Source organism: Ailuropoda melanoleuca, chromosome 10 (genome assembly GCF_002007445.2).
Source record: "Ailuropoda melanoleuca isolate Jingjing chromosome 10, ASM200744v2, whole genome shotgun sequence".
Taxonomy (NCBI): domain Eukaryota; kingdom Metazoa; phylum Chordata; class Mammalia; order Carnivora; family Ursidae; genus Ailuropoda; species Ailuropoda melanoleuca.
The window spans coordinates 7,825,530-7,852,673 of record NC_048227.1 but is presented as its reverse complement, the minus strand read 5'-3'; the positions used below and the strand labels follow the sequence as shown (position 1 = coordinate 7,852,673).

At 49.5% G+C, this 27,144-nt stretch overlaps 1 protein-coding gene across 6 annotated transcripts in view; it reads right to left on the bottom strand.

Moving 5' to 3' along the window:
- CUX1 (cut like homeobox 1) overlaps positions 1 to 27,144 on the bottom strand; it is a 358,600-nt gene that overhangs the window by 182,603 nt on the left and 148,853 nt on the right. For all 6 annotated transcript variants that reach the window (XM_034669958.1, XM_034669957.1, XM_034669959.1 and 3 more), the window contains exon 3: positions 12,003 to 12,050. In XM_034669958.1, coding sequence (XP_034525849.1) covers positions 12,003 to 12,050 — 48 coding nt within the window. The remainder of the gene's footprint in view (positions 1 to 12,002; positions 12,051 to 27,144) is intronic.

Genomic DNA, 27,144 nt, shown 5'->3' with positions numbered 1-27,144 from the left:
TGAGCCAACTCTGCCGACACAGCTTTTGACTCACTTGTTCTAGAACTCTCTCACTGCCCCTTCTCCATTCCCACTCAGTTCATTTTCATTCACCCAGTGCTTCCCGGGGCCCCTCCGTGTGCTGGAAAACCACCCGAGCCCTTCTTCAGGAGCAGGGTCTGCTGGTGAACCTTGCGGGAGCCCCGAGTTTGGGGGGGGGCCTGTCTCGGGGCCTCCGGCAGAGGCACATGAAAGCGGGGGAGGGCCCACGGCACGCGGGTCCGTGCTATAAACATCCAAGGCCTCTACTGATGGTTACCGAGAGGATGTTAAAAATAATTATCCACTGAAAATATTAGATTTGCTCTGGATTGTTCATTACATACAATGGCTTAATAGGACTTTTATTGAATAGCTGCAGAGCTCTGGGCCGAAATCAATTTGCCATACACTCGGAATTTTGATGCATGCTGTTGACTTCCACAACACGGAGCAATTTGTAATAGCTTTGGCTGGCTGTTGTTTCCAAAGCTCCTGCTACATCACAAGCATTTATTTCTGACCACAAAATTACATTTATTCAACAGAAAGCAGCTCCGGGTCTTTAAGAGGTTAACTTCTGGAGTGCTTGGCTGCTGGCCAGCCCCTGGCGGAGGCGCGGCGCGGGCGCAGTGGCACACGCGGTGGCGGCCGCGCCGGGCGGGCGGCCGTGATTAATGGGCCGCTGAGTGCGCCCCTTTCCACATGCACACGGCTCGCTCCCCTGCTTCCATAGATCACGGGCTTAGCCTCAACATATCTGACTGAAATTGAATTTGGCTTCTCTCTCAACCGTTCATTTCCTATGTTAGGCAAGGTTATATCCTTTTCTGCATGAGCAGAACCAAACCAGCTGCAGCTTCGGACGAGAGAATGTGTTTTCAATTAGGAAGCTGGCCCGAATACTGAACCACAGTCCTGCCGCTCCCCTAATTGAGCCGTCACAGAGGGGGCCTCCAGGAAGACACCGTACAGTGCCGGGCCCTCGGACGGCACTGTACGGTAATTAAAACACTGTCACCGTCACCACCACGGCCACCGCAACTGCCACCACCGTCCCCTCAAGTACCACACACGTGCAAAGGCCTGAGAGTCTGCAGACGGCTGTGTGGGCTGAGGAACAAGTCCTCCCCCTTCTTCCCTCCCCCCCAGCAAAGGGGTCAGGACAGCAGGTGAGGTTGGGGTCCTCGTGAAGCCCCGTCTGCTCCATCATCATCTGTCAGGGAGACTGGGTCCCAACTCACAGATGGTCCTGGCGCCCCTGCGAGGGGAAGCAGCCTCAACTGTTCTTGTGGGTCCCCAGGAACCTAGCAGGGAGCCTCGCACACAGCATCTGCTGAGTACTTATTAACGGGGGAGGACGTGAGTGGGTGAGCCATCGGTGAAGGATGTTTTGCTGAGCAAGCGCGGTAGGGCAAGGAAGAGGGTATGACGTCGAAGCGAAGATGCGGGCCCTCAAAGGAAAAACGGAGAAACTCGGGCTGAGATGGGTCTTCAAGGATGGAAATGATTCTTACAGGTGAGGAAGAGCCGAAGGTTCTAAAAATGGACGCCATGACTTCAGGAGAAGGTCAGAGGCAGGAAACCACAAGGCATGTTTGGGGGCAGGGAAAAGACCAGTCTGGCCTCAGCAGAAGCCAAGGACTGAAAAGCCTGGAAACACTTTCAAAGCTCCATCATGGAGCTCCCTACCTGCCCATGTCAGGTGCTCGTGTGGCCAGAGCCACAGAACTTGGCTTTGAAAGGAAGTGNGCAGGGAAAAGACCAGTCTGGCCTCAGCAGAAGCCAAGGACTGAAAAGCCTGGAAACACTTTCAAAGCTCCACCATGGAGCTCCCTACCTGCCCATGTCAGGTGCTCGTGTGGCCAGAGCCACAGAACTTGGCTTTGAAAGGACGTGCCTATGCCAGGAACCCAGGCCGGTGGTTCCGACGAGTGGCTACGCATGAGCATCGGNGGGGGGGGGGGGGGGGGGAACTTTGTCAAATTCCTCAGCAGGGCTGAGCAGCTGAATCGGAACCTCACCGGGAGGAGCCGGGGAGCAGAATTTCTGGTAACACATGGGTGATTCTCATGCAGCCCATTGGTCCCTCCGAGGACCAGTCTGGAAACAGCAGCCTGGTCTAATCCTATCTGACACCACCCTGCCCATGACACTCAGCGCGGCACTCGCTGAGTGTAGACAGGACGGGGACTCAAAGGAGAATGGTAAGAGCGGACCACGCTCCTGATGGGTGGTCCTCTGCCCCTGTCTGAATACTCCCAGGGACAGGAAACTCACTCCCTTAGATGAGAGCTCACTCCATTTTTGAGTGGCTCTAACTGCTGACAGATGTCCTCTTCTTTTCTGCTGATGACGGTCAACCCAACTATCAGTCCACTGAGTCATACTGTTCTTCAGAGCTACAGGGCTCCTTGCCGACTCTCTCGCTCACCCACTCATTTTACAGAAGAGCAAAGTCAGGCGGAAAGAGGCCCGGGAGCTGCCCGAGGTCACAGGAGAGTGAGCGACAGCGCCCGGGCTGGCTCCCAGGTCCTTCCAACTCCCTGTGACATGTTCTCTGGAGTAAAGCACTTGGACGTTCTGGCTTTATTTAGACGTGGCCTTTAGATCTGAGCACTGAAGGACGTTATAGCACAACCGATCCTAGCTACACGACTTCCCTGAAACTCCCCACAACTTTTAATGAATTCACGGACTGTTTACCCATCGTGAATCCGTTTCATCTGCTTGTTGATTAAAATCTGTCAAATGGCCCTGCAAGTGTGCACAGGGCCTCGCACTGCCCTGGCCTGCCTTCCTCCCTCATCCCCGCAGCGTTCCTTCTGGCGCCCGGTCACCCGGAGCGCTGCCCCCGCTCAGCCTGGAGCCTGTCTGGTTCTTCTCATCTCTCAGGTCTCCCTCCATATGCCACCTCCCGGCAGAGGCCTCCCTGACGACACTGGTCTCGGAAGAAGCCCCCCTGCTCCACCTGCTTTCCCGTCTGAATTCCTTCACAGTACGTGTCCCCATCTGACATGACCCTGTCTTTATGACGTTTCCCTTCATTAGGACATAAGCTTCAAGGCAGCAGGGGCTTGGTGGACTGTGTCCAAGGTTATATCCTTAGCTCCTCTTTGGCCCAGAGCTGCACAAAGCCAGAGGGTTTCACTGAATGAGAACGCAACAGACATGAGAGAGTAAAACCCGGCACGAGAGGCGATGTGGAGTTTCACGTGGCCTGGCCACAGCTCCGAGTCTTCATGGTATGTGGGCCCTCAGGACGGAGGCAAGTTTCAAATGATGATTTGGCCCTTCGTGTGGGCCAGGTGGCAGGTGACACAGGCAAGAGGGCGCCTGCAGTTCACCAAGGCCCTGCTCCTCCAGGGGGCGCAGATCAGGCGTGTAGCAAAGTCTACACGCAGTCATGGGTATTTACGCCCACGGAGGACAAGGTGTGGAGGGCAACATCCACGCAGGAAGGGCTGGTCAGAAGAGGAGGGGAGCCTCAGGAGCATTTGCAAAGCACTTTGCATAAGACGAACACCCACTGTCCTTATCATAGACCGGGGAGGGCGACTAAGATGATGGAGGGTGGAAGGCATCACTTCCCCGTCTCCCGAGACGTATCAGAGACACCAACATGGTGGTGGGTCCCAGTCCTGCCAAGATCGCCTGTGTGCCTCTGGATGGGTCCTTTCCCTCTCTGGGCGTAGCTTCCTCATCTGTAAAATAAGGATACTGCGTCCACCCCAACCAGCCAATGGACACCTACTGCATACCGCACTAGGGCCAGGGGGTGGGTATGCAGAGGCCATACAGACGTAGAAAGTCCAGAGACAGTGGGTGGACACAAACCCACAAAGACAAGGAGAAAAGCACTCTGGATGAAAGGAGAGGGTATTACAAGAGAAACAGGAAGAGGGCCTCGGTTTGGACTGGTAGTCAGAGGAGACCTCTCGAAGGCATCACAGCTGAAGGGAGCACCAAAAAGGGAGTGGGAGGGGGCTGGGCAGGGGGTGGGCCGCAGCCAGGCCAGGGACCCTGAAGGCTGAGGTTAGGGTTCCACGTCTGCCTCAAGGGCACTGGAGCCACGGAAGGGCAGTAAGCAGGAAGTGACGCACTCCTGCTCCTGGGCGACATGCAGAGCAACAGTGCGGGTGGAGAGGGCAGGGGCTGGAACAGAAGCTGGTTCGGGAATGACTCACTGCAGTGGCCTCGGTGACACATGACAGGTTAGGACAGACTATGGGTGGTAGGTACGGAAAGATGCGGGCAGATGAGGGCGCTGGGAGGAAGGATGGAGGAGAGTGGGGCGGACGGGAGGGAGAAGGTGTCCTAGATTTCCAGCTGAGGCTGCCAAGTGGGTTGCGGGGCCACTTCTGAGAAGGGAAAGGAGGCAGCAGGAGACCTGGGGCAGGGATGGGAACTGGCGATGGGACGGTCATGGGCTCAGAGTGCTCTCCTGTGGATCACGTGAGCGGTAATACGCAAGAGGCAGTCTCCTATGAACCTGGAACGCAAAGGGGACGGAGTTAGAGACAAGACACCTGGGTTTTCAGCAGACGGGTTCCAGGAGGTTATACTGCACAGAATGCCTTCACTCAGAGGGCTGAATGCCAAGGAGCTGCCCAAGAAGACTGAAAATCAACAGCCAGAGAAGTGGACAGAAAACCCGGAGGGCGTACTATCATGGGATGTCAAAAGAAGGGACCAACATCGAGAGAAGCTGTTGGCGGGCTTAACATCCCTGATGTGAGAGAGCCGAGGACTACCAGAGTCAAGGGAGAGGGGCAGATGCCAGACCGGGGTGGGTCGAAGAGTAACGGGCACACATCAGAGTGGAGAGGGCTCTCTGCAGAAGCCTGGCCCAGAGGGCTGGGGGATAAGGCAGGTGCTTGCCCACTCACGCTGGCTCAAGATGGAACATACTAGCGATTTCAGAATGCAGACGGGCAGAGACTGAACACCCAGGACAGGGGTCTCTGCCGGGCTGTGGCTCCTCAGAACTTTCCAGTGTTGTGAGGACGGGGCGAGCTTATGTTCGGAAAGCACCCAGCACAGCACTTGGACTTGCTTCGTGTCCCATGAATGCCATTGTGGACACTCCCACAAATGTGCCTTCCCCCTCGGCCTTCCCAAGTGCACAGCCTCACCAGAAAACATCCACTTGCCCTGAGATTAAAATCTACCGTACGTGAAATGCAAAGAGAGGGGAAAATATTTAGCAGCTCACACGCAAAAATACAATCCCATAGCTACGGCCTCAGAAGCACGATTCTTTCTTTTCAAAACAGTTCATGCTTACAAAAGAATATATAAAGTAGAAAAAAAACAAAACGAGCACCTGTGAGTAGGAAGACTGCCATGACCTTTGAAACCTCCCTTGTGCCTAGCTATGATAACCTGTATTCTGAATTTCCTACTTAACCTTTTCTTTATGGTTTGATTACGTAATAAAAATATACATATACTCCTAAACAATGCCAGCTCCGTAGTGCCCGTTTTCACGTGTCATTCACTTTCCCCTACTAGAACGCTCTTTGCCTATTCTTTCTACTGCTGATGGAAAATGGGTTGTTTCCGCTTGTTTACGAATTTCAAGCACTCCTGCCCTGGCTTCCTGGGGCCCGTGTTTCAGCTTAGTTAGAATTTATACTCAGCAGTGGAAGGGTGGTGTCAAGGTGTATGTGCTTCTGTGGCTCTGGTATCTGATGCCAGACTGGTTTTCACAACAGTTACACAAATTACACTCCTGTCTTGAGTTCTGGACTCTGGCCAACCTGGCAAATACCAGAAAGCTGTGTTTAACTTATTTTAATTTGCCTTTCCCTGCTTAGGAGGTTGGGCCTCTTCTCATGCATTTATTGGCCATTCTGATTTTCTCTGAGGATGCTGTTTGTGGCTTTTGCCCATTTTCCTATTGGGATATGTTTCTTTTTCTTATGAATAGGTAAAAGTTTGTTAATGCTTTCCTAATACTAATCCTTGTGTATGTGGCAACTGTGGCCTCCTGAGTTGTGACATGCGGCCAGGGATCCCCCACACAAGATCTGTTGACAGTCTGGCCCTAGGGAGCACCATTCACATCAGAGACATTTGGTCTTTATTATGAAAAAGATTCAGGTAAGAATGGATTATCCAACAGATTAAACTGTCTCGAGAAAGGTGGAGCCTTTTCCTAGTTTACACAAAGGTAAAACTGAGTGAGCAGTGCCCTAGGCTTATAACACCACCTTCTGTAGATTGTCTTTCCGTAATTAATAAATAAGTAAATGAAGCTTTTACTTAAAACTTTTAATGTAGTTAAAATGTAACGATTTTTTCCTTTATGGTTTCCAAGAAATCCTACCCAACCCAAAGTCGTCATATTCTATATTTTCTTCTACGAGGTTTAAAGTTTTGCGTTAAGTCTTCACCTGTAATTTGTGTTTGCATATGGTGTGAGGTACGGATCCAATCTCACTTAATTCCATAAGAATAACCAATTGTCAGAGGACCCTTAACTGAAAACCCTGTCCTTCCTCACTGATCTAGACTCCTGTCTTTACAACACTGTGGCTTCTATACATGCACGTCAGTTCCTGATTGCTTTACTATGTCCCATGATTGTATTTATCTAACCCTGTGCCACTCACTGTAGCTTTCGTCATCTGGTGGGGCAAACCCTCTATTTAGTGCTACCTTCACCATTACTGACTACTTGTTCTCGCTTATCACTTCTGGAATCAGTTTTCAAGTTTTGTGAAAAATTCTGTTGGAATTTGGATTGGAATTACAATGACTCCCTCTAATCAATTTGGTGGAAATTATCATTATCATTAATAATAGTGGCAATTTCTACCCTTGCATACCGTCTGTCCCTCTATTTAAGTCCCTCTTAATATCTTTCAGTATAAATGATCTACTTTTCTCCAGAAAAGGTATCCTTTATTTTTTGTTGCTAACTCTAGTTGTATCCTTTTCAGTTTTCTGTCAATGTAGAAGCACGTAATTACTTCTGCATATTGATTTTGTATGCAGCGTCCTTCTTAAATAATTAAAAAATGATAGTTTTGTTTCTTCTGTGATAATACTTGATCTCCTTCTTGTCTTCCATGGTAGCTGAGACTTCCAGTGCAATGTCAAGTAAAAGTCGCAATAGTACACATGCATGTCTTCCTCCTGATTTTTAAGGGAATATTTCTGATATTACTTTGTATAATGATTCATGTAAGTTTTTGGTAAATACTTCCCCAGGTTAAAGACGTTCCCCTCTACATCACATGGCTAGTAGGTTTTTGTTTTGTTTTTATTATCATGAATGGATGCTGAATTTTATCAAATTATTTTCTTCTATTAAGATAATTTCTCCCTTTAATCTGCTAATATTAATGTGCATTAATAGATTTTTCTAATGTTCAACCGAACAGCATTCTTGGGATACACAGAGCTTGATGGATTCCATTTACTAACACTCCTTTAGGGACTTCTATGTATCTATTCACAAATACGACTGACTTTGAATTTTCTCTTCTTGTGCTAATCTTGTCTGGTTTTGGTATCAAGGTTATACTTGCTTCGCAAAAGGAGGTAGGAAGTGCTCTTTCTTTTTCTATTCTCTAAAGGAGTCTGCAAAGAATAGAACTTGTCTGTTTCATGTATGACTGACAGGACACTTGTGAAAACCGTCCCTACCTGATGGAAACATTTCCATGATAGTTACAAGGCTACTCAGGGTTTCCATTTCTTCTTTAATCAGCTTTGGTGCATTCTAGTATTCCTGAAACGTATCTATTTTGTCCACGTTTTAAAATTTATCAGCATGAAATTGACCATAATATTCCCTCACTATCTTTTTAATCTCTGCTGTGGCTGCAAAGGTACCCTGTTTCCATTACTAACCTTTTCTTTCCTGATTAGGAAGTCTCTTCAAAGAACCAATTTCTGGGCTGTTTCTCTCTTGGGTCTTTTTTTTTTTTAAATAATTACAGATTTTATTACTATTTATATTTATTATTTCCTTCTTCTGTTCTCTTTGAGCTTATTCTGTTGAACTTCTCTAATGTTTTAAGCTGGGTGCTCATAGGTTTTCAGTCTTTCATTTCCTCCCTGATATAAGCATCTAAGTTATTTCTTAAGAGGATTTTCCTCTCTGAGAACACTTGGCTTAAGCATCCAGCTCCCCTACAGCCAAGAGGAGGAGGGCCCAAGCCAACTCCTCCCTCTCCTCAACCTTTTATACCAGGACCCTTGTCCGGGAGAGAAGCAAGGAGAGGCAGAGACAATTTCCAAGACTTCGTACTTTCCCAGAGACTGTGTCACATCACTGAAGGGACTGTCTGAATTACTGCCTGAATTTCTGAATTAAATATTAACTTTCTCCCCCGCACTGATCCATTGGCTGGGCTTGTGAAACAGGCAAACTTAGGTATGGTGGTCAATCGGTCAATCATTCCATCACATTTCGGTGTGAGCTCAATTTGATGGCTTTGCTATAATGACTCCAAGTGACCGATCTTCAATCAAAGACAACAGATACAGTTATTCACTAGTTTCTTTTAAAGCTATTTCCCGAGCAGATGTCCTGGCGCCCCTTTCTCCTTATTAATATAGCAAAATCTGAAGAAAGGATGGAGGCAAAATGTTTTAAAAACCACCTCCAGAGGCACCTCACTGTTCAATCATTTATTCCCTGGCCATTTTTTTTTAAAGATTTTATTTATTTATGTGACAGAGAGACAGCCAGCGAGAGAGGGAACACAGCAGGGGGAGTGGGAGAGGAAGAAGCAGGCTCCCAGCGGAGGAGCCCGATGTGGGACTCGATCCTGGAACGCTGGGATCACGCCCTGAGCCGGGATCACGCCCTGAGCCGAAGGCAGACGCTTAAAGACTGCGCCACCCAGGTGCCCCCTTCCCTGGCCATTTTTGAGAGCCTTAAAAGATTTTAGTTCCTGGTGTGGCTGCTGCTGGGAAACAACGACCAATGAGACAAGGCACAGTGGTTGCCTTCACACAACTTACAGGCTAAAGGGGAAGGGAGACAAAGGGACAGAGGCTCTTAGCCCGATGACAAATGCGTCACAAGTCGCATGTGTGCAATGGGAGCACACGGTGGAGGGGAACTGGCCTATCATTTGGGGCTCGGGGAAAACGTCCCTTGAGGAAGTGGCATCCAAGCTGAAAGGAGCCAGGCAAAGAGGCTATTCGGCTCGTGCCAAGCTGGCGAGGATGCTCAACGCGCCAGGGCCCGGAAGAAATTCAGAATGGCGTGTATCCAGCAATAGGCGGTAAGGAGTGGTAGGAGTGTAGAAAGGGAGGCAGCTGTCCAATCACGTGGGTCTCACCAGCCGCAGAAAGGAAGGTGTCTGGATTTACCCTGAGAACCACAAGAAAACACTGCAGGGCCTGAGCGGTACCCTGGCCGGGCTAACATTTCCCATGACGGTACAACACACTACAAATACACCCTCAGGGAGGAACTCTGAAGTCCTGTGTGAATTTCTCACTGTCTGAAAACTTTATCTTATTCTTTGCTTTGATTTTTCTTTTCGGGATCTCAAATAGCGAAGTAATCTGTACAAATTCCAAGGCAAAGCACATGTTTTTACAACATCATACCTTGTACCAGGGGGAACGCAAGCACTTTGGGATAAACTCAAAGAATATATCCAATACATACAATTGTATTCAGCAGGCACTAATGAAGGATACAAGAGTAATTCTCTGATTAGAGAAGGCAACTTTTCAGAAAAACAAGCTGAATGGATCCTGCCCCATCGAAACACTGAGACACGCTGGCTTCTGGCCTTACTCATCAGAAAACTGACCGTCATGTGGTCCCCGTCTGCAGCTGCCCTCTCCTATGAGCGTTCCTTCTTCAGAACCAAGTAGGAGTTAGCCCTTTCTACTCAAATTAGCTTACTAGAAAGCACAAATTATTTAATATAAACATAGCAATTAGCAATGGTAAATATTAGCAGTGCTATAACAATATTTATTTTTCAAATAGCCTTTTTAAGAAAAGGTGAAGAAAAATCTGAATGTCTCTCAGGCATTTCAAATTTAATGTATCTGGAAGCATACTCACCACCCCATTCAGAATGTGGGGTAAGCTATCATATAAGTGGGTTACATTCTTAAAAGTCAGAGGGTGTGGAGACAGAGTTTTACACTGAAGGAGAAATGCACATGTAACATGCATGCGTGTGGGGGGGTGGACGTACATAAACATATATACGCCCGTTCCTGAAGTACAACACATGAACTTGACTGAACCCCAGTTAGGGGTCAGGGCAGTTATAAAAGACATTTTGAGAGTAACTGGGGAAGATTGATTCGGGACCAAATATTAGCTACCACGGAATGAGTGTTGCTTTCCCGGGTGTGGTACTTGGGCTTATGTGGTGATACTGGGGAACAACCTGACTTTTCGGAGACATATGCATGCACGTGATTAGGGGTACAGAGCCGGGCTATCTGCAACTTACTTTCAAATGCTGAACAAAAGGGCAGTGGGAGCAAACGTGGTGAAATGCTAGCAAGCGGGCAGTCTGGGTAAAGGGTGTACGCATGCTGGTTATACTAGTTCTTTCTCCTTTTATGCAGATTGAAAATTTTTCAAACAGAACAAAAAACAAGCAAACCACCCAAACCAGCACACTGAGCTATTTCAGGGGCAGAAACACTAAGCCACTGGGCCTCACAAAAGCTGCTGAATGGGTAAAAGAAGAGATCGGATCAATGTGGGCAGGTGTAAGGTGACAGTCTCACTCAGAAAACCAGGGTTTGGAAATGCATTTGTGAGGAAAGGCAATTCATGTCCTTCCAGACCTGGGATAGTGATATCCCCTGAGCCTCAGAGGGCTGAGCACGGGAGGGTTTCCTGCGGCAGGGGATGGTCAACAGAACAGCCTTCTGTGGCGTCCCTCCCGAAACCCGCAGTGGTGCCAAGCGGTCCCTGCTCCTTCCTGCACGGTGCCCTCACCCTCCCCTCTGCTGTCACCTGCTCACTGAAGAATCTGCCAGAGGGCAGCCCCGACCCCTGCCTCTGGAGCTCGGGGCCTAGGATGCCGGTGTCCTTAGCTGCGTGTCTCAGAACTCAGCTGGCTCGGCCCACTGCCTCCCGCCCCTCCTGAGCCTGCCATCTCACTTCCTCAAATCCTGCCCCCTCCCCGTGCGCTCTGGGCATCAGGAAGTTGCAAGAAAATAAAATTCTCAAGACGCTACTGATTTGGGTTCTTCTGAGGGCGTTGAAAAAGTCTTGTTCCCGCTCCTCAGTATCATTACTGCTGCCGTCGTTCCAACGGGAGAAGCTAAGAGCCGGGAATGGCTAACTCCACAACAGTAACAAAATGCCTGGTTTTCTCGAGTTCACTGAGTCTCCACAAAGGGCTGAGAAGGACCTGGAGTATCACCCACCTCAATGGCTCACATCTCCGAGGGCTGCCCTGCCACCTTGCTAGATGGCGCGGTCCTTCTCTGGAGGGACCAGGAGAAAGCTTTCCCTTACGCTGAGCCCAAACTTACTCCTCGTGGTTGCCCCTTGTTCTTTGTTTCAGGCCTCAAGCTGGTGAAATCCCTCTTGCCCCAGTAGCTGTGCAGGAAAGCACCAGACTGCCCCACTCCATCCTTCCCACACAGGAGGCCTCACGGCGGCCGCGGCCCCAGGCTAACTCGGGGAGCCAGTGAGCCTGAGGAGGTCCGTGGGCTCCTGAAGGCTGCAGTGTGGACAAACTCAGTCCACTGTGGGAAGCACAAGCATGCAGGCCGCTTCGCCCCTGAATCTACCACATTTTCTTACATTCCAGCTATGGCTTCACCTTCCATACGGGCTTTAATTGAGGACCCAGTGGAAATATCACACTGGGAAGCACAAAATCCACATGACATTGAGTTAGTGCAGCTGGGAAGGCTCCATCTGGGCAAGCACCTTCTGTCAATGGCATTTATTTAATGAGAATAAAAAGAAAACGCAATGAACTATGACGGGTGGCTCAGGATATTAAATAAATATAAATGCTTACCTCCCCCTGGAAGCTCTTCAGCAGTGGCGCTACCTGCTTGCGCAAATCCTGGAGCAAGGGGGTGGGTCAGGAAACAGCCATTGGAGAAGGAAAGAGAAGGGAAACATTCGTTAAGGCCTCCTAAAAACAGCTTTGAATTCAGTGATGATTATCATTAGATAAAGCAATCCTGGTACCTCCCCTGTCCGTTTCCTTCATTCGTACAACATAAATCATGCCGACTGGTGCGCCCTAATTGAAATGAACTTACTTGGGAATACCGCTAGACTCTTCTTCTGCCCCAGGCCCGGCTACATACCCCTCATTCTGAATGTGCTATGGACTCCAGTGTCGGCTGGTGTCAGGCTCAGATAAGCGGCTTAGTATAAAATAGAGATATTCTATTGTACATTTGACTTGTTTGTATCTGAAAAGGACCTGGGGCCACCATCCTGCATTTTAGCTCTTTCTTTTGAGCCCTGTTACTGGGGGATATGTCTGTTTTGAATCCGTGTCTGATACGGTCGGTGGAAATTTCATCCCAAGCCACAGGTACCCCTCCCGTAACAATGGAACACCCCAGAGGGAAGTCTGTATGATCTCCTTGAGAATATTTTCTTTCCAATGAAGCGACTAATGCACAACATAGTGATTATAGTCAATAATACTATATTATAAACTTCAAAGCTGCGGAGAGACGAGATCTTAACTGTTCTCAACACAAAAAAGAAATGACAATTATGTAACGTGATAAAGGTGTTAGCTAACGCTACCACAGCAGCAACACTGCAATATGGAAAAGTACCAAACCAACCGACGGTACACCTCCACCTTACACAACATTACATACCGACTGTATCTCATTGGAAAAAAGATGAATTGAGAATGTGCTTCAAAGACTTTGCAACAGACTGAAATAATGCAACTTCTCCTTCACCGAGAGATGGGCAGATGACGTCTTCACTGAGCATGACCTACGTGCCAGATCGGATTTCATAAGTCCGGGCCAAAGCCAGGCATCTACCTACTCTCAGGTTCCGAGCCTGATGCACACGCCAGCTGATGAGTATTGGCAAACACGGGACACGGACCAATCAACCCATAACACAGGAAGGAGGTAAAGTATTCTTTCAGGATAAGAGCCCAGGTGCTATGGGGAGAGCACAGAGGAAGGATAAATTCAGAGGAAGGGGGCGAGGGGCGGTTTCACAGAGGAAGCAGCAGCTGGGCTGGGAAGGCAGGCACGATCGCTGCAGGCCGCGTCTCCACATGCCCGTCCATGCACACGCCACCTCGAACCCACTGTCAAATACACAGATGCTCCTGGGCAGGTGAAGAGTCCGGACTTCTGTCTACAGCTCCTGGGTCAGAACCTGGTCCATCAGGTGGAAGGCAGCAAGCAGAGCCCTGATTCAGAATTCTGGCCCGGCCACTCACTCTCTGTGGGGGCGTGGGTTGCCATTCTACCTAAGCTCGGTTTCCCCTCCCCATCAAGCTCAAGGGTAACCGTGTTTTCCCTGAAACAATCATCGGGGACAGCACTGCTCCTGGTGCAGTTAAGTACTTACTAATACGAACCACTTTTACTATGATGAGTAACATCATTCAGGGGAAAGTGTTCCAGCAAATTCAGAGTTAATCCTGAATCCATCTCAGTGTGCAGAAAACAGCCTTCTCGGGCACCAGGACCTTCAAGCCTCGCTTGAAGGTGGATGAAGAGGGAACCCCCACACCCCACAAGGGGTGGGAGATGACCCCTCAGCCTCTCCTGCTCTGGGATGCTGTGATTCTCTAAGTAGGCCCGGCCCTGGGCCTGCTCCGCCCCCCGAGGTGAGCCGCCCTGTCAGCTGTGGGTACACGGGAGCAGGTGTGGCACCTGCTTGCTCCTTTGCTAACTGACAGACAGCATTCTGTGCTCCTTTAGCCAAGCCCCTAAGCCAAGGGCCCTTCTTCCATCCTAAGCTCGGAAACCAGCTCGCTCCCTCAGGGAGCTGAGCAGTGTTAGGAATATCGGCTCCCACTGTTTCCTGCTCCTGTGTCCTTCCTCTGGGCCAGGGCCCTTAACCACTCTGGGTTGTGAAGCCTTCTGAGAATCTGAGGAAAGCTACTGACTTTTCCCTCCGGGTTGTAACTCTATGAATGATTTCACTGTGGCCTTCCCAAAGCCTACCCACACGACCCAGGTTAGGACCCAGGTTAGGAACCAGGTTAGGACCCCTCGTTTCGGCCTGTCCCGTATGTAGCCACCAGCTTAATTAAATGTAACTTAATTAAACTGAACTTAAAAATTCAGGTCCTGCCATCGCAGAAGCCACCTTTCAAGCACTTAGCAGCCACACGAGGCCGGCGGCCACCACGCCAGACAGCACAGATCCGGGGCCCCTCCAGCCCTGTGGAGCGATCTATTAGACTACAAGCTCTCTGCTGAGCACAGCTAACCCGCGTTGTTTTGTACCGTGACCCTGTACAAGTATTTGATGGAAAAGTATTATCATTTTCCTTTTAATTGTCCATTTTCCCATATGTCGCATCCCTAAGGGTGATACCATTATTTCCCCGGAGAAGCCAGTACTTCTGTTCCTGCCGCATCCTTTTCTATGTTCTTACACCAAGTTCACTGACAAAAAAAGCAGTCAAACTCTTTACCAGCCTCTTCCTAAATAAATAAGGCCATCTGTGGTAGACAGCCCCCAAAGGTACCCACATCTGATTCCCGGGACCCGGGGTTCTACTAGGTCAGAGACTCTGCAGATGTGAGTAAGTCAGGGACCCAGAGTTGGGGAGATGTGCCTGGATGGCCCAAGCGAGCCGGAGGCAGAGAGGAGGGCGAGAAGACTCCCTTAGCCGGTGTTCCTCTCAGGAGGACAGGAGATACAATGTACACTGAAAGGGATAAGTGGGGAACCAGAGATGAAAAGGGTGAAGAATGAGGGGGATCACCGTTGGATCCCAGCCAAGATCAATGGTAAGAGCCCATGTCGTAACCACAAGAGATGAGCCACGCTCCATCGTCAGAAACCTGCAACCAGTCATGACGCAGAAGGTCTAACGTGAACAGCCCACTGTGTGTTGGGGACAGGGTGACACGGAGGGCAGGGTGACTGTAGAGAAGGCCTGGGAACTGGGGGTGGGGCCGGGCTGGTCCCCTGCCCTCCTTCCCCTGCCCCGGGGCAAGGATAGACGGGCAGGACGAGCGCAATGGACTGTTCTGGTCACAAAGTGCAGACACAGGATGATGGATGGAGTTTGTCTGTTGTTTGTTTTCCAAAAAGACTGACTTTGAGGAAAGCGACTGTTTAATGAGGTGTGGCTGTATTCTCCAGTGTTCTCACCAAGCAGCCTGGTGCTAGGGTACGCATCCTAGGGGGTAGAGAAGAGCTGGCGAACATTCACGAAGCCATGACAGCCTGGCCCGTGGCACGCAAACCCAGCTTCCGCAGATGTGCTGCGAATCTTCCTCTCAAGAGGCCACAAACCGGGGCGCCTGGGTGGCTCAGTCGGTTAAGCGTCTGACTCCTGATTTTGGTTCAAGTTATGATCTCAGGGTCATGAGACTGAGCCCCGTGTCGGGCTCTGTGCTCACCGGGGAGTCTGCCTGAGGATTCGCTTTCTCCCTCTGCCTCTCCCCCTGCTAGCTCTCTCTCTAAAATAAATAAATAAATCTTTTTTGTTTTTTTAAGATTTTTATTTATTTGTCAGAGAGAGAGGGAGAGAGAGACTGAGCGAGCAGGGGGAGCGGCAGGCAGAGAGAGAAGCAGACTCCCTGCTGAGCAGGGAGCCCAATGCGGGACTTGACCCCAGGACCCTGGGATTATGACCTGAGCCAAAGGCAGACGCTTCACTGACTGAGCCACCCAGACGTCCCTAAATAAATAAATCTTAAAAAAAAAAAAAAAGAGGCCACAAACCCATGTTCATCTACTATGTAAAAATAAGATGTGAACAGTTGTAGGACAGTAACTTCAACATGATGCTTGTCCAACAACCGTCGGTGGGTTCCGCGGCCTCTCCCGGGCCTGGGCTTCGGGATGGCCCCTCGCTTTCCAGGGAGCTATGGCTGAGCTCCCGCCCCACCCACACGTCGTCTGCAGGCCTGTCTCGCTAGCTCTGACAGCTGGTGGCTCCTGATGGTCCCTGGGCTCTGGAGAGGGGACTCCTAAGGCTTTCCACATGTCTCGATCTGGCTACTGAGAGTCGGAAGCAGCCAGTCCCCAATGTCACAGGACGTGCTTCCCGTCGCTTCTCACTGTACATCTGTATAGACAGCTGTGATGGTAAAAGCGCACCCTCGTCTTTCCACACTGGGGGCTGCTTGAGGGCAGGGATCGGGTTTTAGTCCCCCCACCGCCCCCCAGCTGGCATCTCCAGCATCCAACACCAGGCGGGACAATACTTTGCTGAGGAAATCAAGGCATGAGAGGCTTTAAACCTTGCGTGGGTCTGCCATTCCTTTCCCTGGAGCGTCAGTGGCACCCCACGCAGTACAGGGGCAGGGCTGCAGGCGTGGCCCCCCAGGGGCATCAGGCGCCCTCTGTGGCCCATGGCCTGGCTGGCACCAATACGAGGCTGCTCCCGAGAGACTGAATGCGATGTCGGGCTGCATTTACAGGGGCGCTGATCTCAGTCCCGTGCGTGTCTGGAACGGGGCCTGGCACACAGGGGGACCTCAGAAGACACGGAGTGGGTGCAGGAGTGAGTAAGTGGAAGAAAAGTGGCTAAACAATCAGTCCTTCAGAGTGAATCAAGACCTGGTCGTGCGAGAGGGGCCTGCGTCAGGGCCCAAAACCAGGCGCTGACCACCTACGTGACTTAAAATTTCCCACGGCTGTACTGAAAAAGCAAAAAGAAATGATGAAATGAATACATCCAAACTATTTTCATTTCCCATGTAATCAATACAAAAAATGATTTGAATTTATTATAACTTATTTATTTAATTGACAAAGAACAATACCTCTTTTTCTGGTGTTAATAAGCCTCTGAAATCCGCATTTTACGCCTCAGCACATCTCACTTCAGACCGGCCACATGTCCAGTGCCCCCGCCCCAGACCCCCGCCACCCCACCATCTCATGGAGCAGCTCAAGGCTAAGAGAGGCAGTCACAAATCAGGGCTCTCCTGGGAGAAAGGGTCGAGGCTGGCCAGCCCCCCTTCTCAGATGGTCAGAGGGAGACGTGAAAGAACAAGAATCAAGAGAAGCAGGAGGAGGGCAGGGGAACAGATGCATCACAGACGTGAGGTGCGAGAAAACTGCTGGGTTGAGCAGCCGGGGAGTTCCTGGGGGCGTTGAGGGCACCCCAAATGGAGAGGGGGTGGAGAGCAACCTGTGAGGAGCTGAGGTGCTGGGGCTCTGAGCTCTAACGAGAGAGGTGGGGACAGTAGGGAAGACGGTCTCAGGCCGAGTTAACACCAGTTCTCATGACTGAGCATGTGACACGCAGCAGCCCTGACAACAGAAGGGACAGACACCCACATTTTACAGCTGAGGAGACGTGAGGCTCAGAAGGGGAAGAAAACTGGTCCAAGGTCGCACGGCCAGCAGTGAGGGTGTAACCCCAGCTCTCCAAGGCCTGTGCCACAGCGAGACTCTGTAAAGGAATCCATCACCTTGGCCAGGTGTGGGCACAGGGGTGACATTCAGGGACTGCCTAGACAGTGACATGTGGTGGAGCACACACGGGTTACTCAAGAATCTTACAATGGGACCAGACTCAGAGGGGAAACGCTGACACTGGACAGGGTCACGGAATGTGAAAGGTGGCGGGGCCGAGGCATTTGGGACCCCCGTGGATGACAGAAGAGCAGGCAGGGCGTGAGTGCAGGGAGGCCTTGGTGCGGGTACGAGACCCGGGTGCCCTCGAGGTCGCTTGCTCTAAGTTGACCCCACAGCCTGCCAACCTGGCTCCGGGCCTGCCTCACGAAAACACCAGCGTGGACAAGTAGAAGAGATGAGAAAAGCGTTCCTGTGTTCTGTTGCAGCATTCCGGAAGGCAGAAGCGCCGAGCCTTCCATCACGACTGTAAATAAACTCATCTCCACTGGCCCTGCTCTGACCAACTCACTGTATTGGCTTAGAGCACAATCATTCCTTTGGACATGGAAACATCTCATGACAGGCTTGCTCAAATCACCTTCTAGATATATATTTTTACACTCTTTTTTAATGATTTTATTTTTTTGAGAAAGAGAGAACGAGAGCCATGTGCATGAGTAGGGGGAGGAGCAGAGGGAGAGGGAGAAGCATACTCCCCGCTGAGCAGGGTGCCCGATGATGCAGGACTGGATCCCAGGACCCCGGGATCATGACCTGAGCCCAAGGCAGATGCTTCGCCAACGGAGCCACCAGGCACCCCTCAAATAACTGTTTAGAGATTAAAGCTGGATGTGTGTTTGTACTCACACATATACGTATATTTGAAACGCTTTGGAGGAAAAAAGGTACTAAATATTCACACCCAAACACATACAACCGGTATGTTCGTAGGTATTTCAAGTCACCAGCTAAAAATCCCCCATTCCAATTTTATTTTTGGCAGTTTGAGAAATTCCTTATCCAATTCTGCCACCTGCAAATATTATCTGCTTTCGTACTAAACTAAGGAGATGGGGCCGAGGATGCTCACTTCATGTGACCGCGGGCCGCCCCACCATCATCAGTGAGCACATGACATGATTTACTGTCCTTTCAGAATGCGGTGCCCTTTGCTGTCTGCACAGCACTGCCAACTGTAGACACAGCCATGCTGGTCCCCACGTGTGTCTATGTGCCCTTCTCTGCAACTGTAAACTGAAGAAAGTGGGGGTCAGGCCAATGAAAATCATATTGCCGTGAACTGATAATGATGGATTTAACACAAAGATTTAAAAAAAAAAAAACAACTCTGTAATTTTGGGGTACCCACTAATTACACTGACAGGTTTTGCAGCGCAGTTTTAAATTTGCTCTGATTTTGTACCATTTATTGAGCAAAAAGCAACAAACATCTTAACACATAGAAAGTGATGTCCTTGAGATTATTAATATCAATGTCTGTTGGCAAAGCCAGAACAGCGCATTTCAACCTTCTCTCCCTTGAGTGCATTCCAAATAATAAGCAGTGTTTATAGAGAGACGCTTCTAGGTGAAAAGGATTTTCATTGTTCTCCAAACCACTGATTCACAACTCACTTCTGAGATCAGAAAATTGAACGGCAAAATGCAATTGAGGAATTTTCTGTGTAATGATGACTCCTGGAGAAAATCGTGCTGATTTAGAAGCCAAAAACAGAACAAAACAAAACAAAATCACCACGTGGTGTTCACAAGCACCTGCGAGGCACGACATCCCAAAACACAGGCCCTGGCCGCAATGTACATCTTTGGCTTTCTGCCCATTCAGGGCACTTGGGTGGTCTCTCGGGAAGGTTCTGTCCCCAACCTGGAGCCTGGTATTCCCTATATGCCCTCCATTTCTCCCATCCTGCGGGCTGGGCACATCACAGAATCCCATGCCATAGATATCGAACTGGTGGCCGGTAGGGTCCACCTCTGTGTCCAGGAAAGAACGGTGCCCAGGACACGGCTGTTTAGGGTCAGAAGGACAAGCAGGGGAAGGGAGATGGCTCACTGTCAGGTGTCAACAAAAGGCTATGAATCACAAACACATCTCCATCATAAAATGGTCCCTATTTCCCACATAGTCTATAGTCCAGACTTTTCAGGGTATTTTACTCAATTCTACAAAGTCCCTTTCACTTCTGCTCCACGGTGACCCACATGCATTTCTGTGAAATGACATTAAAGACTCAGGACTATCTGATGGCATCTCTCAGAGGTGTCTCATCCCCTATGGTGGCAGCCCAGGAGTGGGTCCTTTCTTCTCTGGGGACAACCTGGCCTTCCCAGGAGCACGGCTGGGGGGGGGGCAGGGGGTGGGCAGCGGAGAGGCTGGGCCATCACCTCTGAAGGTTCCACCGGAGCTCTCACAGGGCTGCCAACACCCCTGGCCCCGGGGCAGGCACAGGAACCTTAGGCACCAGCCTTGTGCCGAGGGCGGTGTCTCTACCCCTTCAGGGACCCCTTCAGAACCGCTCGGCCCAGGGCTACTGCCCCTTCCCCTCTCCCCTGTCTCAGTTCACATTTTGTTCGCTGTGTTTGGGTGGCGAAGGCTGGGATGGCTGTTAAGGCTGTTCTATCCTTGATAGAAGCCAGGCTAGGATATGAGCCTGGCTCTCACTGAAAACCCTAGAAATGCTTATGCGTTAGAGGATTACCCGCCCAGGGCTAGAAAAGTGAGCTCCGAACGAGTTTACTAACCCCTCGTTTTTCCCTCTCTACTCAGGCCTCCAAGCGAGACGATTCTGACTTGTAAAGGTTTTAGGTATATATTCAAACGAAGTCACTATGTAATATGGCATATTTCATTAAATGTGGTATCGTCACCTGTAAGATGTACCACTAGTTTCTGCTACATTTTTTTTAAGTAGCGTGGGTCTTGACTCACAACCCTGAGATTAAGAGTGGCTCCCCGACTGAGCCAGCCAGGTGCCCCGATTTTAGGCGACGTTAAGAGTGCTGCTAAATTAAACTGGGATGTCACTGATTTTACACCTCGCTCTGCTTCTGAAGATGGTAAGACGACGCGTCCAGTGTAGGCGTTATGATCGATAAAATATGGCTCGCTAATGAACGGACGTTAAAACAACAGCACCTGAGTTGTTCTTGTCTGGAAACCACAGTGGCCTATGTTTAGGTATTGTGGCTATGTTTTTCAAAAGGGTCCTTGTCTCTTGGAGATATATCCAAAAATATTTATGGATAAAATTGATTTTTGCTTCAAAATAATATAACAGGGAGGGGGGTGATGGGTGAGAAGAAGGAAGAAAGGAGTGTGTTGGCGGGCCAATGGCGGTCACAGATGGATGACGGCACACACGTAGGGGTTTGCTGTGCTCTACACCCTATCTGTGTTATATTTGAAATAGAAAATGTTTTTAAGACACCAGATTCCACTCAGACACACACGAAGCCTTCAGCTGACTGATCACAGGGAACAGGCTGAGGTTGGGGGGAGGGACTATCTCTCTTAAATTACAAGCTATTAGCTTGTCACCTGTGCCCTTCATCAGGTTAACCTGGTGACGGAAGGGTCACCTAGTCCAATGTCCTGCCCAAAGCAGGAGACCCTCTGTGGTGTCCTGGCCTCCTGAGGCCACCCGGCCCCTACTGGGACAGTTATGGCGTGAGAATGCGCCTCGACATGGGGTCGTGGCTTGCCCATACGGGGGGCTACCAGCACTACCACCAAAGGCAGATATTCGGAGGAAAGCTGTCCTGAGGGGGCACGAAGCCTCTGACTACCAGCAGCAGTTCGCTAATGAATAATTCACAAGCGTTGGAACAAACCTCAGAGCAGATCTGAGGTGATTCCACTCTGACTTGCTCTATGATGCGCTTTCTGGAGTGGGGGTCATGAAGGAAGCTGCTGCCCAGACCCGTGGGTCTGCCTGGGGGTTGGAGATGTGAGCGGCTGAGGCTCAGCTCCCCCTTCAGCCTGTCCAATATTCGTGAACACCACTCATCTCGCTCCGTAGCCTGTCCTCTCCACCCCACGTCTTCCCTCTGGACCAAATGCCACTCTAGGCCTCCTGCCTCCCGAGTCTACAAACAGTCAGGTTCTAGCCAGACAGGGGTAACCAGGATGGAGTCATTTCCTTTGCAAATCAAGAAATTCCTCTCTAGAGTATTTTCTTAAAGAAAAATACAAATACATTTGATTTCAGAAACAGATCTGCCATTTATAAAGGCATTAAAACACAGTAAATACAACATTAGGTTAGACATAAATACTACAGTTTAACGAACTGCCACTTGGCCAAAAAGTGATTATAACTTGGTGATTTTGTTTCCCACACCGAGAGACTCATCAGACTGAAATAAGAAAATGGTCTCTTTTCTACAGCTTAAAGCCAAAAGACTGAATACTGTTCAAAACCAGCGAGCTCCTGATTCTTTATTCTGATGTCTTTGAGGTTCTAAATCATCCCGATGATGTCTGAATCATCCTGATTAGTAAAGGCCAGCCTTATTGACCACAACGTAACAGTCCGCTTTCTTATTGATAAGCCATCTCTCGTCTACAGATACCATCCATGTGTATTTGTCCAGCGTATTTTTCTAAGGTCCTGGTGGCACCAAGGAAGGAATCCTAATTATCTGGAAAAGAAAAACTGTTCTTGGGACTTATTTCCCTGTATGTCATTTAGATTCGAGGAATTTCTCCCTCACTGGGTGCGCCAGGGCACAGCCCAGGTGTGGAGGCCTGAAACCCGGACGACACAGACGGCACGAGACATAGACTGGCGTGCTCAGCTTTAAAATACAGTTTGGCGCGAGGTGAAGTTTCCCTTTGTGCCGCGATCCTGAAACCTTTGCTCCCGGTCTTATCTGAAGATGAATCACGCGCCTATCAATGGGAGCACCCTACTTTTGGTTACTTTTATTATAGATGGACACGTCCTCCCTCCAGTCTCCGGGATAGAAAATAAGGTAATGTTAAATGGCATTTCGGCTGAAGTGTTAAATAAAAAATATCTTTCTATACAACAGCAGGCAGTATGTCCTGGCAATTTCTCAAAGATTTTAGTTCACAGATTTGAGAAAAATTCCATTAGCTTTAATTATTTATCAGCAGTCAATTTAGAGGACTGTTGTTGACCTATTTTTACAGTGCTTGGGCCACCTAGCAATGACATAAATGAATAGTCCTTTTCGACAATGGCTGATTTTCTGAAATAATAGAAATCTAGTTTAAGGAAGGAATGAAACCCCAAACATGTAATTACCACAATATATAACTCGCCACACTGCCTTTGGAGCTGGATAAAATGCACATCTTTGTGAGTTTTCTGGTTATTAAATGAGATTATCTTGAAAGGGATGAACTCGCTCATGCTATAATTTCTTCCCATTTAAATTTCTTTGCGCCACTGAAAACACGTTCTGTATCTTGGCAAAAAAGTCTCTAATGCTGATGGATATGCCTTGAGCACTGTGCCTAATCGCACTGCACACTGGGAAGGGCCTGGCTTTGCGGAGCTGCAGGGCAGCGAGGAGAGGGTTCCTGGGGGTGCGTGCCCACAGCCAGCCGCGGGCACCCGAAGATGGAGGGGGGCCCGCCGAGTCCCCTGGGCAAGAGCAAGTGGTGCTCTTCTTTCCGAAGACTCGTTTGATGATGAGAAGTGGCAGCTTTGATGGACTGCTATGCTCGAACTTGGACCTAAGGTGATGAGGGCTGAGGACGGTGCCCAGATTCAAGATACAGGGGCCCTGTTTTGAAGGAAGAACCGGAAGCGCCTAGTGGCAGCTTAGCGGTACGGGAGAGCCCAAAGGTCGTGAAGCCAGCGGTTGTCAGAGTGAGGTCTGGGGACTCCTGGCTCCCTGAGACCCTTCCAAGGGTCCACGAGGTCCAAACTTTTTTGTTATTTGCCTTTTCCACCCTCACTGTCTCGCAAAGGCACATGGAGTTTTCCAGATGCTCTATGACGGGTGATGATGTCACCACTCTGATATAAGGACACGTGTGCTTACGCATTCTTTTGCTTAAAAGTGTCAGTTTTGACCTCTAACACATCACTCTGGACAGAGACACGCACAGACACGAAAGCTCTCTGGAGTCCCCAATGTTAAGAGGCCAAAACGCTGGAAAAATGGCAGCTCCAAGGTTTCTGGTCTTGGAGCAGAGAACCTCATCTAGTTGTCAGGATGTCACGATGGTCTAACAACTTGCCGGCGTCCCGTAAAGCAGCTGGGCCAGCCAGCCACGCCGGGGCACTGAGGCCCTCCCGCAGTGTCTCGTGGTGTCTCCGGGCCTGAGGGCTTGGGAGCACTTGCTCTCATAGCCTGAGCTAGCGTCAGCCCTGGCCGGTGGCACAGGGATTTCCGGCAGGGCTTCTGATGGCCAGGGCAGGAGCTGACCTCAGGTTCCTCCGACTCATTCTCCACATACATCTGATCGCCCTTTAGGTCACTTTCTGAGTAAGTGCGCGTGTCTAAACCCTTCTGTTATTTCTGAACTTTGAGAATACTGCTTTGGTTACGTAGCCACACGTGTATTGGTGGGTTTTGAGTTTGTCGAAGAGAGGAGCTGCATGTTAAGCTCCTAATTCCTTATAAGACCATTCGAGCATTTACTTCATGCCATGACGGAGCTAGCCCCGGTCCTGCCCTCATGGGGCTCACATCCTCTGTAAAAGCTGAACCAAGTCTAGATTCCCGGTAGGCGGCTAAGGGGCAACACACACCCCAACTCTGCTCCTGGGTCCACCGACGGTGTGAGGCCCGGAGGAGACACTCAGTGAATACCTGTGGCTCGAATGAGGGAACAAGCGGATGCTCTTCTCAGACTCAACACCGTGCCACCCTTTATGGGAAGTGCTGCAAAGGGGGTTCATGTGCCAGACAAGGGACCTGCCCCACGGGTGCCTTTCTGACCCCGGGACTCTCTGAAAGGAACCAGGAAACGTGGCTCTGACTTCACCACACACGCCCACTGTAATTTACGCCAGACCTGAGGCCCTGCTGACATTTAGACAAATGGGTTACTTGTTAGAATGTAGATTAATCCGTCAGTTTAGTGCTTCTACTTCTGGGAATTCATCCACGAGGATGACCAGAGACGTGGGCAGAGATTTATGTAAAGGAATGTTTAGCACGTCCTGTTTAGAAAAGAGAAAAATTAGAAATAATACAGATGCCGACAGTAGGGGGTTACTCATTCAATCTGAGTAAAGCAATTCAATGGCATACTAGGTAGTCAGTAAAAGTACTTTTAAAAAAGATTTTATTTGAGAGAGAGAGAGCGCATGAGCAGGGAGGAGGGGAAGAGGGAGAGGGAGAAGCAGGCTCCCCGCTGAGCAGGGAGCCTGATGTGGAACTTGACCCCAGGACCCTGGAATCATGACCTGAGCTGAAGACAGACGCTTCACCAACTGAGCCACACAGGTGCCCCAGTAAAAGTATTTTTTTAAGGATAGTCAATACCATGAAATAATGCACCATTGCCAGTTAGTCACGAAATATTTGTTGGGTGGCTACTACAGGCCCTCGGACTGTTACAAGAGCTCCTTCAGTCTTAAGCCAGACCCAGGGGTGCCTGTGCCACCCCACCTGGGGCTCCTGTCCAGTGGGTGAGAGACGCTAGTGAAATCGGCACCCCCTGAAAACACCTGCCTGTGGCTGGTGCCCTAAAGGGGAAGTGCATGGCGCCAGAGGTGTCTATGGGGCAGACCTGGCCCTGGCCAGCAGGGGGCGCTCCTCTGAGAAAGGGCACCTAGCCCGGCTCTGTAGGACCAGCGGGGGCTAACGAGGGGAAGAGAAGCCACGGACTACTGAATAGGTTTACAGCATGACCCCCATGCGGGTGAAGATGAATAAACGTACATATGTGTGTTTCAGGTAAAAAGGCAAGAACTATATGGGTGTTGTGTGATAAATAGTTACAGCCAATTTTTCATTTCTTTGCCTTTAAATAAATCGTATCCTCTTCACAGCAAAAACACCCTTTTGAAAATTGAGGATGGGGATCAAGTATTAGTTTAACAAATAAGTGAGCGGGTCACCCTCTGCCGCTCCTCTCTGGCACATTCTCCAGATACGGAGACGTCCACATGGCCAACTGAGTGGCCAGGCGTTATTTCAGTCCACACAGGGCCCACAGAGCAAATAAAGACCGTACCTGCTAATGCATGGCCAAACTACACGTACTTCTCCAGGGACAAATTATTTTATAAGCGCGGTAAGTGTTAACAGGAAACCTACTGGTCTGTCATTTATTATTTTTTTCATTTATATAAAATACTACAGTTCGGGGAAAGGCATGCTACAAAACAGGATGTACGGCATGATCTTTATTGTTTTAAACTATGTAATATTTATGAACAAAAAAAAGATTGGAAAGATCTAAAAGCAACACGCTAACATTTATATCTAGGATTACAGGTGATTTATTATCTTCTTTATGCTGTATGCAAATTTCTATAATGAACATTCATACTTTCTATAGTCAGGAGACGAAGTTGCAGATCTCAGACAGTATCAGGGAGACTGAAAACATCACTGCAAACCGACGCCCGAGGGGCAGGGAGAGCCCACCGGCGGATCCCAGACTGGGGATGCCGGTGCTCACCAGACAAGGACAGATTCTGCCAACGAGACAGAGAAGATTTAAAACCAGATCTCGAACGTACCCCCACCCCCGCCTCTTCCCCGTCCTGGTCTCAGTTTTGTTTCCCCACCCGAAGGCCTTCCTTCAAATTTATTCAGCATTTGTGTGCAACTAGCTTACCTAAAGTTAAGCATCGTGGAAAAAGATATACCTTCATCTTAACTTAATAATCAGTGCACAGTTATTAATATTTACTTGCTTCACAGAGCCGCTCAGAGGAATAATTACTAATAAGCGAGAGGAAAACCTCCTTGCAGACACACAGCACACTGTAAATGCTTTCTCAGATACTCACACGCACACATGCCAACAGAGGTGGGGACCTTCCCCTGCAGGGCCCTGCTCCTTACTAGCAAACACGGAACTTGGCGACCCCGGTGCAACCGGAAGGCCCCAAAGATGTGGGATCGAAACACGGGCTTTACGATTATTGCTTGTATTTTTCTCTTTCAGAAAACATTACAGAGCCAAGGGCAGATGAAATGCAGGCCATAATTTCTTAATTTCGAAATGGAATTATTTATATCATATGCTGGAAACCAAGTCTAAGAAACATATGTGAGTCAGTGGCCAACTAGGGAATTTAAACCTTAGGAATCAGATTTTATGTCTAAAGACGCTCAGAAGTTTCCCAGTGGATTACCTCAACCAAGCAATTAAGGAGAAACAAAAGTTTCCAGGGCAAAGAACGACCTCCTGGTCCCCCTCCACATCAGCAACCCAGACATAAGGCAGACGACAATGTGGGGCTCCAGGAAGGGGGCCCAACTTCATCCCACCAAAGGATGTCCTTTTGAGGTGCCGAGGAAGCACCTCCTTAGTCTCTCTCAGTCTCGCCCAGCAGGTGCCAACCCTCAGAGACCCCCAGAGGTCAGGGGATGAGATTTACGATGCAGAAAGGGCAGGGTGAAAAGGTAAGTTATTCATCGTACGCATTGTGCTAAGGCCTCAAGGTCCA